Below are 13,699 nucleotides of genomic sequence, written 5' to 3'. Positions count from 1 at the left end.
TCCTATGCAGTGCCGTAGGGGACCGCACCGTCACTTCCCAGCAAATTAGGGACACTGTTGCTCCTGGGGTATCGGCGAGGACCATTCGCAACCATCTCCATGAAGCTGGGCTACAGTCCCGCACACCGTTAGGCCGTCTTCCGCTCACACCCCAACATCGTGCAGCCCGCCTCCAGTGGTGTCGCGACAGGCGTGAATGGAGGGACGAATGGACACGTGTCGTCTTCAGCGATGAGAGTCGCTTCTGCCTTGGTGCCAATGATGGTCGTATGCGTGTTTGGCGCCGTGCAGGTGAGCGCCACAATCAGGACTGCATACGACCAAGGCACACAGGGCCAACACCCGGCATCATGGTGTGGGGAGCGATCTCCTACACTGGCCGTACACCACTGGTGATCGTCGAGGGGACACTGAATAGTGCACGGTACATCCAAACCGTCATCGGACCCATCGTTCTACCATTCCTAGACCGGCAAGGGAACTTGCTGTTCCAACAGGACAATGCACGTCCGCATGTATTCCGTGCCACCCAACGTGCTCTAGAAGGTGTAAGTCAACTACCCTGGCCAGCAAGATCTCCGGATCTGTCCCCCATTGAGCATGTTTGGGACTGGATGAAGCGTCGTCTCACGCGGTCTGCACGTCCAGCACGAACGCTGGTCCAACTGAGGCGCCAGGTGGAAATGGCATGGCAAGCCGTTCCACAGGACTACATCCAGCATCTCTACGATCGTCTCCATGGGAGAATAGCAGCCTGCATTGCTGCGAAAGGTGGATATACACTGTACTAGTGCCGACATTGTGCATGCTCTGTTGCCTGTGTCTATGTGCCTGTGGTTCTGTCAGTGTGATCATGTGATGTATCTGACCCCAGGAATGTGTCAATAAAGTTTCCCCTTCCTGGGACAATGAATTCACAGTGTTCTTATTTCAATTTCCAGGAGTGTATATTGAAAAAAACATGTTTCTCACCCTAAATATATAAATATAAGCGTACTGCAGGACAGTGTGCTAGGTCCAGCACTTTTACTAATTTACCTTGATTTCTAACACGGCATCAAGCTAGAGCAGATAATATTGGCTGCAGACAACTTATGTACTTATCACTGACAAGTCACCAGATGCGCTAAGAGAGAAAGCTGAAGAAACACTTTGCTGTATATATAAGTGGGCAATAAAGAATAAAGTCACACTTAATATTAAGAAAACAAATGCTATGAGCATCAGCAACAACAAAACCCCAGATTACAATAACCTGAAAATGCGAGGGTTGTACCAAAAGTAAGGTTCCCAATGAGCTACAGCCTTGAGGGAAGTGCTAGGCTAAATCTGACAACAGTGCCGTGCACAGTGGTTCCCCCACTCTCGAGACCACCCATACACAATTCGCTATGCTGCTCAGTGTTGGCTTGGCAGCCATCAGAGCTGGAAGTGTTGATCACCGCTCCTACCGATTGCGAGCTTCGAGCAGTCATCCGGTTTCTCCACGCAAGGAAGTTATCGCCCGTGGAGATTCATCAGCAGCTGATTGAGGTTTATGGTGGAGAGTGCATGTCCGTTCAGCATGTCCACAAATGGTGCAGGGCTTTTGCTGAGGGTCACACGGAAGTTCACGATGAAGAACAGAGTGGAAGACCGCCGGTTTCAGATGCGATTGTCCAGAAGATCAATAGCAAACTGCTCAATGATTGGAGGGTCAATGTCCGTGAACTTGTTGAATGCATTCCTGAAGCTTCCCATGGCACAATTGAAAGAACTTTAACAGAAACATTGGGTTATTGCAAGGTGTGTGTTTGCTGGGTCCTCCAGATGCTGACTGATGGACACAAGGAGCAACGCCTTGACTGTACTCGCAAATTTCTTCAACAGTGTGAGGGGGGGAGGCAACAAGGAGAAGTTGTTGGACTCTATTGTCATGGGAGATGAAACGTGGGTGTTTCATTACACCCTCAAAACAAAACAACAATCTTGTCAGTGGCGTCAGTGGCGTCAAACAAACGCAGTTGGCAGGAAAGGTTATGGCGACTGTGTTTTGGGATCAGAAGGGGGTACTCCTCATAGATTTCATGCAACCTGGGATGACAATAAACTCTACCAGATATCGTGAAACACTGACCAAACCCCGGTGAGCAATCCAGAATCGCTGGAGAGGACGACTGACAGAGGGAGTAGTGCTTCTTCACAACAATGCTTGACCCCACGTCGCTCGTCAAACAGAGGAAACAGAGGAGCTTTTGAAGAAATTTGGGTGGACTGTTATGCCCCATCCCCCGTACAGCCTGGACTTAGACCCCAGCGATCATCACCTCTTCCCCAAGCTAAAGGAACACTTAGGTGGGAAAGGCTTCAAGAACAATGATGAAGTCCGAGCAGAGGTCACACTCTTCCTTAACAGGTTGGCAGGAGACTTTTATGACTTAGGAATACAAAAGCAGGAGCACCATCTTCAAAAGTGTGTAAAAAAAATGGAAACTGTGTTGAAAAATAGACAAAAATGTAAGCTTTTCAGCAATTTATAAATTAATAACAATAAACAATGTTTTCTATTTGTAATAAATACGAGAACCTTACTTTTGGTACAACCCTCATAAATAACGAATTCATATGATATGTGGAAATCAGGAAATTTCTGGGAATGTCAATTGTTTGTCAAAGTGAGAAGAACACATAAAAATACTTAGTAATTGAATCTCTACAGCATGTTATGCACGCCAAATTATTACATCAGTATATGATATTTCACTTATCATATCAGTTTATTTTTCTGTTATTAAATAGTTATGGCATAATTTTCTGGGGAGTGAGTAGGAAAAATATTCAGGCTATATTCAGACTACAGAAACGAGCGATATGTATAATGACCAATTATCGAAGCACAGCTAAGTATCGCAACCTTATTAAAATGCTGAAGATATTAGCTGTCCCTTGTGAATATATTTTTTTAGTGTGTTAGATATGTAAAAAATATATTGACCACTATGTTAAAAATTATTTAGTACATGATTATGAAACTAGAAACATCTATAATTTATATATGCACAGAAAAAATAAAGTTAAAACTCAGCAGAGTTTATTGTGTAGCACTATCAATTATGTAATAAATTACCACAATGTTTAAAAGACCTTTCTTTCAAAACAAAACCAAAAGATTACTTACAAAATAAAAGCAGGTCACCTAATTTAAGAAATTCTGTTTTATATTACATACAGAAATAATAATTAACTAAGTCTAAAAACAAATGTCATCAGAGCAAAGGTAAATTCATTGTCAATTAATTTTTAAGAAATTAATTTTATGGTGTTAAGTTTTGCATTGTCTTGAATGACAAAATCTATACAATGCAAATTGTTTCACACAGTAATAAGGAAATCAGTCAATTAAAAAATTGGAAGTTAAAGATGTACATGGAAGGAAAAAATAAAAGCAATTGCTATCAGACCTAACAATAATATGTAAATATGAGAACATTGTAGACCATATGTATTATATCATATCTGTGGGAACGATAAAAATGAAAGGGTTAAGAAAGATAAAATTAAAGAAGCTAGGTAAAGAGAGGGAGGAGCAAATGAGTTCAGGCATGTCAGCAATATGAGAGTGGTGGAGCAGAGGGGAGAGGTTTAATAGAAAAGTGACAGGTAATGTTTAGTGCAGTATGAAACTAAAGAAGATAATAAAGAAGAATCCCAAATAAAAACATTACAAGCACATTAGTATAGATTGGACCTAGGAGCCAGGCAGAAAATCAGCACCAGAGGAAGATTTTTCTGTTGAATATGAAAACATGACATAACTAGACGCTCTTGAGGTAGGAATAGTTTCGTATGTTAGTAACATTCATACCACAATTCCACAGTCCAAGTAGTACTAAAATCACTCAAGTCTTAGCTATTAGACACATAGTGTTTCTTTGGGGTTTATGTTAATGATTTGAATACCAGCATACTTATGTAAATGTGAATAAGCCACACTATTTTCCAATAAACAAACCAGTGAATGAAATTTTTTTATTTTTATTTTGTGATATTTTCCGTTTCATTTTCATTTTCATTTGGCTCTGGTTGTCAACATTTCAGACTGTTGTTATTATTAACACACCACATGGAAGTAGAGTTGATAAAACTTAAATTACAAGGAGACAGAATGGCTGTCCTTTAATTATCGTCTGGAGCCAAAAGTACATGTACTGTTAATAGGAACATTTAAAAGTAGACAAGAGCTATTCCAAGCTTTTGAAACTTTTGTCCCTGTCTCATGGAGGAAAGAAGAATTGAGAAGAATTGGTTTGAGAAGACTGTAAAAGAAGAGCCGTCACACAGGTCCCACGTTGAGTGGGAACATAGAGTAGAGTTGCCTAAAGCAAGGTTGTACACATTTGATTTAGTACATTACTTTACTTTACTTAGGATGTGTGCAGTTATAGTGACAAATGTCCTCTGTACTGCTCATTCTCCTTGTTTTCCAGAAGTTGGACTCGTACTGTTGCAAACTTATGGAACACCATAACATACAACTAATGATTTGCTACCATCCCTCTACTGCTGACTAATGCTGCAGAGTCTTTTACATCTACTCTTTTCCCAATCTTTCTGGATTAATTATTGGTCACTTAGCACTACTACACCTGATAATGAAAAATATTCTTAAGTACTTAATTATTGCTGACTGTTACATCTTTACCAGTTTCTATTTGCGAAACGAAAATGATTATAAGCACTGATAACATCATCTATAAGGAACCCTATTATCTGAAATATTTCTTACAGAATTAACTACATACATTATTTTGAATTATTATGGTTAATGTTTACAAGCTGAGAACATGCACTGATCTGTAGTTTATTGCTGCTCACATTTGATGTCCAGATGTCAAATAGTGCCTTCATTTGAGGATCTGCTTCTGTCCTGCAATAAACAGTGTTCCTGTTTCTTCTCTTAGCTTGGCTCATGGTGCTACCTATGAATTTTATGTCTCTTTAGGTTATTGCAGGTAGCATTTTATAATAGACTAGTAAACCTAGCAATGCTCCACAGTTGCTAAATATGTATTGGAATTGTATATAGCTCCTAATCTCCTCTGCTGCCCTCCCTTCCCCGCTTCTCTCTGTTCATCTCCTGACCTCCTCCACCTATCTTTGTCCATCTCCACCCCTTCCCCTTTCTCTTTGTCCACCTCCACCTCCACTGTTTACTGCAGAACAGAAGCAGATCATCAAATGAAGGTGCTATTTGAAATCTGGACATCAAATGTGAGCAGCAATAAACATATGAGTAGAGAGAACAAAGTGAGAGGAGGAGTTGCCATATATGTCACAAGTTATCACTGTGTAAAAAGCTTAGATACAAAAAAGTTTTATCTAGAGCAATATATAGAAGCATGTGCCTGTCAACGTAAACTGAAGAAGGGCTCTTTTATAATTGTAACAGTATATAGGTCCCCTTCAGGAAACTTTCATTTATTCCTAGAAAACTTGGATGCCCTGTTGTGCTATCTGTCAGATAGGGGAAAGCAAATTATTATTTGTGGGGACTTCAATGTTGATTCATTGAAAGAGTGTAAGAGGAATAATGACCTGGAAGTCTTGCTTGGTTCTTTCAATTTGACATCTGTCATTAATTTTCCTACTCTGTTAGTAAAGGACAGCAGCACATTGACAGATAACACTTCTACAGACCAAGATAAGTTTAAAAACATAAATTCTTGTCCTGTTGAGAATGGCTTTTCTGATCATGGTGCTCAGCTAGTTACAGTATATGACATAGCTCCATTCAGTAATTCAAAACTACCCTCCAAAGTTATGCATTCAATTAATGACTCAACAATTAGAAATTTCAGAGAAAATCTTCAGCAATTAGACTGGGATGTGGTATACAAGGAAACCGATGCTAATTTAAAATATAACTTATTTCATGATATACACTTGTAAGAGAATTTGAAAACTGTTTCCCCAAGAAAGTAGTTAAATCTAATTATAAGAAACCATGCAAGAAACCTTGGCTTACTAAAGGAATAAAAATATCTTGTAACCATAAAAGGGAACTGTATATAACAACAAGAAAGAGTAATGACCCAGAAACAGTCAAATATTATAAAAACTACAGTGCTACATAAAGAAAGGTTATTAAAAAGTCCAGAAGCATGTGCATCATGTCTGAGATTAATACCTCTGATAACAAAATCAAAACAATTTGGAATATTATTACAAGGGAGACAGTGCAACCAAGAGTACAGGATGAAGGCATTACCATCAAAGCGAATGAAAACAAGCTGGAAGTCAAAAGCATTTTGAATAATCATTTTTTAAATGTTGTAGAGGAAATAGGATCCAAATATTCATTGGAAGAAGCAAGGCAGTTAATGGAAGAGGCCTTACCCACACCATTTGATACAACTGAAATTCCACCCATCTCTTCTTCTGAATTCAGGAAGATAATAAACTCTCTCAAGAATAAAAGCTCACATGGAGTTGGCATTTCCAGCAGGATAATAAAAGCTTGTTCCCAAGAGATAAGTGGGATTCTTAGCCACATGTGTAATAGCTCTCTGAAGCAGGGTATTTTCCCAGATAGAATGAAGTATGCCATTGTTAAACCGCTGCATAAAAAAGGGGATACGTCTGATGTCAACAACTACAGCCCAATCTCTCTTCTGACTGCCTTATCCAAAATTCCTGAAAAAGTAATGTATTGTAGAGTAGCTTCACACCTTTGTAAAAATAAAGTTTTAACAAAATGTCAGTTTGGTTTCCAGAAAGATTTTTCAACAGAAAATGCTATATATACTTTCACTAATGAAATATTAAATGCTCTGAGTAACCAGAAGTCACCCGTTGGGATTTTTTGTGATCTCTCAAAGGCTTTTGATTGTGTAAATCATGGAATACTTCTAGCTTCTAGATAAGCTCAAGTACTGTGATACGAATGAGACAGCGTTCAAATGGTTTAAATCGTACCTAACTGGAAGAGTGCAGAAAGTTTAAATAAGCAGATCACATAATATGCAAAAAAAACTAGTGATTTTTCAAACTGGAGAACAATCAAGAATGGGGTGCCGCAAGCTTCGGTCTTGGGTCCTCTGCTGTTCTTAATATATATTAATGACTTGCCATTCTATACTCACGAAGATGCAAAGCTGGTACTATTTGCCAATGATACAAGTATCATCCAGCACCCAGCAGACAAGAATTAACTGGTGAAATTGTAAACGATGTTTTTCAGAAAATCGTTACGAGTGGTTCTCTGCAAATGGGCTCTCATTAAACTTCGACAAAACACACTACATACAGTTCCACACAGTAAATGGAATGACACCATTAATAAATATAGACTTTGATCAGAAATCGGTAGCTAAGGTAGAACATTCAAAATTTCTAGGTGTATGCATTGATGAGGGGTTGAACTGGAAAAAAACACACTGAAGATCTGCTGAAACGTTTGAGTTCAGCTACTTATGCTATTAGGGTCATTGCAAATTTTGGTGATATACATCTCAGTAAATTAGCTTACCATACCTATTTTCATTCTGTGCTTTCGTATGGCATCATTTTCTGGGGTAACTCATCATTGAGTAAAAGAGTGTTCATTGCACAAAAGCATGTAATCAGAATAATTGCTGGAGCTCATCTAAGATCATCCTGCAGACACTTATTTATAGAGCTAGAGATCTTCACTGTAGCCTCACTATATATGGAAACATTCCACGTGGGAAAAATGTATCTAAAAACAAAGATGATGTAACTTATCATGCGAAAGTGTTGGTATGTTGATAGAGACACTAACAAACGCAAACAAACACACAAAATTCAAGCTTTCACAACCCACGGTTGCTTCATCAGGAAAGAGGGAAGGAGAGAGAAAGACAAAAGGATGTGGGTTTTAAGGGAGAGGGTAAGGAGTCATTCCAATCCCAGGAGCGGAAAGACTAACCTTAGGGGGAAAAAGGGACAGGTATACACTCGCACACACACACATATCCATCCGCACATATACAAACACAAGCAGACATATGTAAAGGCAAAGAGTTTGGAACATGCACTCTAATTCAAGGTTATAAACAGATCACAACCAAATATCTCACTGCTCAACTGGACATCTCTGTTGGTAGTGCTAACATATTCCTCCACCATTTCGGGTACTCAAAAGTGTATGGCCACTGAGTTCCTTGCCACCTAACTGAAGACCTAACAGAAGAGCAGTGAAGGATCATATGTGCAGAACTGCTTGTGCATTATGTGTCTGAGCATGACAATTTTTTTTTAACCTCATCAGAGATGATGAAACTTGGTTCATCACTTCAAACCAGAAACAAAATAACAATCCATGGAGTGGCACTTGGAGCCACACTACCTATCCTCCAAAAAAATAGTTCAAAGCTGCATCCTCAACCAGTAATGTCATGGTGACAGTGTTCTGATACTCTGAAGGGGTTATTCTGTTTGGTGTCCTCCCTCATGGTGCAACGATCAACTCTGAAGTTTATTGTGCTAGCCTCAGGTAACTGAAGAAATGACTTCAGTGTGTTCATCACTACAGAAAAGCAAATGAACTACTTCTTCTTCACTACAGTGCAAGGCCTCACACAAGACTGTGCATCCGAGAGCAGCTCAAAGAACTACACTGGACTGTTCTTCCTCATCCACCCTACAGCCCGGATCTCACACCTTCTGACTACCATATATATGGCCCAATAAAGAATGCACTTCACAGGTAGCAGTAAGTGTATGATGGGAAGGTTACTGATGCAACTATACTTTGGCTCCAACATAGACCAGTAGAATGCAGGCATATAGGCACTCCCAGGAAGGTGCATAAGGCCATTGCATTAAACAAAGATTAAATTGTTTAGTGGGGAATAATATGGTGTATTGGTATCCTGAAAGGGGGAAAAACAACAACAACTTACTTTAAGAAAAAAATGTTTTGCATTACTTATTGAATGACACCTGTAAAATCAATGGTATTCTCCAATCACTTCAGGCAATGAAATGCAAAGGGATAGTTCATGTGACAAGAAGAAATTTTGGAAGATGGGAAAAAGCAGTCAAGTAGAGCCCAAGAGAGGAAAACTGTCCACAAGGAAGACGTCCAGACAGCTGGGATAATGACAACTGACAGGAGACAGCCTGAGAGAGGCAGAAATGCAAGATATTAATGCTCAACTTGAATGGGCTACAGAAATGAATATGAAATAAAAAGGAGAATATTTGTGACTAGAATGGGCTTCACCATATACCTCATAGTAGTTCTGATGAGTCATAGTTACTTTCTCTAAGGATTAAGTACTTATTCGAAAAACTATAGATCTGCTCATTTGGCCACATGTAGAGAAAATTACTTAATCAATAGCATGTACAGACAACATTATAGCAAATTACACATTTCATGACACAATACTGTTATGCTTTAATTTAGAAATTTCTGAAAATTAAGTCTTATTTCTTAAATTGCCAGGTTTAAAAAACAAGTCATAAGGGAAAACTTAGACCAAAATAAATTATAGAAAGAAAGGAATGCATTCATTCTGTTGCTTTCTTAGAGGAGTACATTCGACAGCTACCAAAATGTTTCAATGCTGAAATTGTGACTGATCTTTCTAAAATATTATGTATCTTTTTAATGAAACCTTTGCCCTTGCAGTCAAGTGCTTAAAAATGAGGGAGGGGAGGGGGAGGGGGAGGGGGAGTGGGAGAGAGACAGACAGACAGAGAGAGAGAGAGAGAGAGAGAGAGAGAGAGAGAGAGAGAGAGAGAGCGAGAACTGTGAAGCAAAAATTCCTTATAAAAATAAGACAAAGTAACTCTGCTCCATTATAAAACCTGGACTTTGTTTTGGAGCTGGCAATTCCAAAATGTCAGAAGTAAAGCTACATGACAAAAACACTATAATTCCTCAAAGAAAGTTAGAATATGTCTACAAACTCTCAACAAATGTTCCAGAATTTGATTTGATACCAGTGGCAACCTAGTAATAGATGTCCCTTTCACTTAACTCAGGAGAAACAATTCCCTGAGATTTCCAGGTGTGAGGAGGAAAATGGTGTCAAGAAGTTCCTGACAAATTAATGTGGGGGGAAGGGGAGTGCACACATACCATAATAATAACTTTTCTTTCCTCTCAGCTGAAGTAATGCCAGCCGTAAGCATTAATTTAACTGCAGTTTTTAATCATCAACATATTATATGGAAAATTATTCATAAATTAATATATTAAGATTTTTAAATTCATTATTTATACAATTCAATTCCAAAGCTAGGTCACAGAACTCCCTGAGATTTTATGAAATTCCTGGAATTCTCTGCGAATTTCCTGATTTTTCCAGGTGAAATGTAATTCCTTAAGAATTCCAGGTTTTCCAGTAGAATTGTCATCTTGTAATATTATGCTGTCAAACAGCTTAGTTTCAAAAAGGGTATAAGTGTGATACCCCTAATTAATATGAGTTTTGAGAGTAAAGGTTTTATATTTCCCAGAAGTTCACAGGCATCACTTGTGACCTTAAAAATGCTTTTGATTGTGTGACAAAGAACCTGGGATCTCTTTACTTCGTCTCTTGTTTTGGTACCCTTAAATACATTTTATTGTCATTTTTCCCTAATGACCATTAACATGCATGAGTATAATCTGCATTTCCATAAAAGATAAAGGTTGGCCCTCAGTCTTAAGAAATATAGCTTAGTTTTGTGTATGTAATTAATTAATTTCCTAATTTATTTTGATTATTCTTAGTTAATACCTTTGTTATATGGTGAAATCAGTAATTGTTTTGTGACTTGGATTCTATTGTTGACTTATAAACAAATGTAAATTCTGTACTAATTACAGCAAACATTTGGAAGAAGAACTACTTGGATTCTTAAAGTATTTATTTGGCTCTATTTGAAAACATATTAGAAAAGCGAGTCTTTAATTAATTCCAAAATAATTACCAGATTTGTCAAAAGTATTGTTTGTATAACTATATCTGTTAATTTCATTATTTAAACAAACAATTTGGCCTAACCACTGTGTTAGAAGAAAATGTTAAAAAGAAGGAATATTTCGATGTATTCAGTTAATTGAATCAGTTATGTTTTAATTGTAATTTCTGTAACTTAAACATCAAACAATGTATCATTTCAGTGCCTATTATTGCGACGATATACAAAGGACTGATTTTTGGTCCCGAGACAGGCAGTCCACAGCCGATTTTCAGACAGGAATTATGTATTGGTTAAAGTAACAACAATACATCAACCTAACAGTGGAGTAAGACAAATAGATCATGTGTTAAAACAATTAATGACAATTCCTGTTCAACTTATTTCAGAAATAGTGTCACACGTACCGTATTATTCTGCAAGAACTGTGATCTGTGTGTTTATTCTAGTAATATGCTGACATTTGCCTGCAACCTATTGGGGGGGGGGGGGGGGGGGGGGCATGAACAGTGAAAGGAAAGAACTGTGAAACACAATTGTGAAACTGACAGCTACATCATCTACAGTAGTCAGTGTTGAAATGACCAACGATGGGTTGATTCTTCATAAATCCTGCTTGTTTCTTATATATTACCTATTTTAAATATGTAACTTGAAGAACATTTTGTAGGCTGTGCTAATCAATGAGATGCCTCCAAAATTTCTGCATTATTATTTATTGTCCTTTTTACGGACTGATGCTGTAATTGGTTCCTTCCACAGAGTCAGCATTCTTTCTTCACCCCACATGTTTGTCACAAGTTTGCGTATTTGTTTCATAAATGCATCTCCTTTCTTTTTCAGTAGTTCAGTAGCTATTCCTTTCTCCCTGGAGCTTTGTTGATTTTTTAGTATTTTCATTGTGTCAGCTGTCTATTTTGTTGTCAGTGGTGCAGCTAAGAATTCTAATATTTATGTTGTTCCTCTGTTTCTGTACTTCTTTCTTCAACATTGAAAAGCTCCTCCATATATTTATTGCAAATTCCAGTGCCTTTTGTTCTTTCCAAAACTGTATGGCCATTTTCATCTTTAATGCCATATATTCATGGTTTATATCCTTTTCTGAAGAACATAATTGATATGCCTCTTCCTCATTTGTTTCTATCATTTCCCTATGGCCTTCAATGTCAAGGTTGTCTGCCACTGTTAGCAACTCACTTCTGTTTTGAAGCTTAGTGACAAATTCCCAAGCCTCGTCATTACCTTTAAATTATACCATGTCAGTAACCTGTTCTTTTATGTTCTTACCTTCCTTTGGATTTTCTATAGCTACTGACTGTCATTCCTCTGTCGTGATCACCTCAAGTCTCTTTATGGTTTTCACATGTATTACACTGCTTTTATGCCTTCTCTCTTCAAGAACTTGGTACTTTTTTTTTTTTTTTTTTTTTTTTTTTTTTTTTTTTTTTTTTTTTTTTTTTTTTTTCAAATTAACTGACAACACCCAAGTTGGCTTGTGAATGTCCTCTTGTGTAAAGTACGTGTTCATAATCCCTAGCTGGTTGCACTTCTACAGCTGTATAGCTCGTGCTGATGACTTTTGAGTTTTGTATCCCTCCTGCTACCTTTTGAATGTAATTTGCAATGTCACATGCTAATTATCTTATTTTATGTTCATGCCATGTCAAGCAAACAACAGAGACATCAAGTAGCAGATAAAAGAATTACCCTTCATGGCAATCTTTGGACTGTCCAGAGAGGAATAAAAAAAGACAGCGGTCAAGTGTTTTTGCAGGATTGGAGGCTGATGGGTGCCACAACAGATCAAGCAAATCCCTTTGTCTATCGCTAAAAAAATATACTGTAATGTACATTTTATTTTTATCCTCTCCAAGGGATGCATGGAAAATGATAAAACGATAAAAATAATATATTCCATAATGTTTCATGTGCCTATGGCCTTTTGTCACAAAGAGGTCCCTCTTAGAACTCTAGGTTGCCACATAATATAACAGTCAGGAATTTAGACATAATAACTACAAAAACATAGTATTCAAGAAAAGGAAATCTACTGACTTCAAATGTCTGTAGAAACACAGAATCCTTTAAAACAAATTATTCTGCTTCACTACATACAGAAAAGCAAAATATGTAACAAACCTATTATCCTTAAGACTATTTAACGCAGGAAATCATACATGTATGTAGTGGGGTAAAACTGAAAGCTAGTGTCTTCTATTTTCATTCCCTCTTGTAATAAGGTAGACTGCCGACGGAAAAATTCTACTTAGAACCATGAACTATAACTCAAAAAATTTAGCTTATGTTATTTGAATTACCTTGAGTGTGGCATCATTGCTGCTTTTGGTAGCCCTGTGGTTCCAGATGTGTATATGTAGAGTAACTGGTCTTGAAATGTTGGTGGTTCAGCCGATGGCAGACTAACAGGAGCTGATGATATTAAGGCATCAAGATTCTTGAAATCAGATGTTTCATTGCCTTTACAGTTCAACTGGAAATATACCAATGATGGATCAAGTAATGATCTTATCTCTTCTATAGCTGAAACAATGAAGAGATAAAATGTAAATTTTTTGTTGGTGAATAATGCCTTGTTGTCAATGTGAGCAAGAGATGCTAAACATCAATTAGACAAGAATAGGGGAAGGAATCAGACATGGTATTGTTGTAAGAACCATTGTGCCACTCAGAAAATTACGAATGATACAAGTATCTACTAAGAAGAGCTGTCTCAGAGAGGGCATCAATATTCAGTCTAGTACTGACAAGATTTCCACTTCCT

The 13,699-nt window shown here is 37.7% G+C and overlaps 1 protein-coding gene across 1 annotated transcript in view; it reads right to left on the bottom strand.

Moving 5' to 3' along the window:
• Positions 1–13,699, bottom strand: part of LOC124608137 (long-chain fatty acid transport protein 4-like) — a 325,190-nt gene that overhangs the window by 76,739 nt on the left and 234,752 nt on the right. The window contains exon 4 of the mRNA XM_047139962.1: positions 13,236–13,458. Within this exon, the coding sequence (XP_046995918.1) occupies positions 13,236–13,458 (223 nt within the window). The remainder of the gene's footprint in view (positions 1–13,235; positions 13,459–13,699) is intronic.

This window comes from Schistocerca americana, chromosome 1 (genome assembly GCF_021461395.2).
Source record: "Schistocerca americana isolate TAMUIC-IGC-003095 chromosome 1, iqSchAmer2.1, whole genome shotgun sequence".
Taxonomy (NCBI): domain Eukaryota; kingdom Metazoa; phylum Arthropoda; class Insecta; order Orthoptera; family Acrididae; genus Schistocerca; species Schistocerca americana.
Note: the sequence above shows the minus strand (reverse complement) of the source record. Positions and strands in the feature narration are given on the sequence as shown.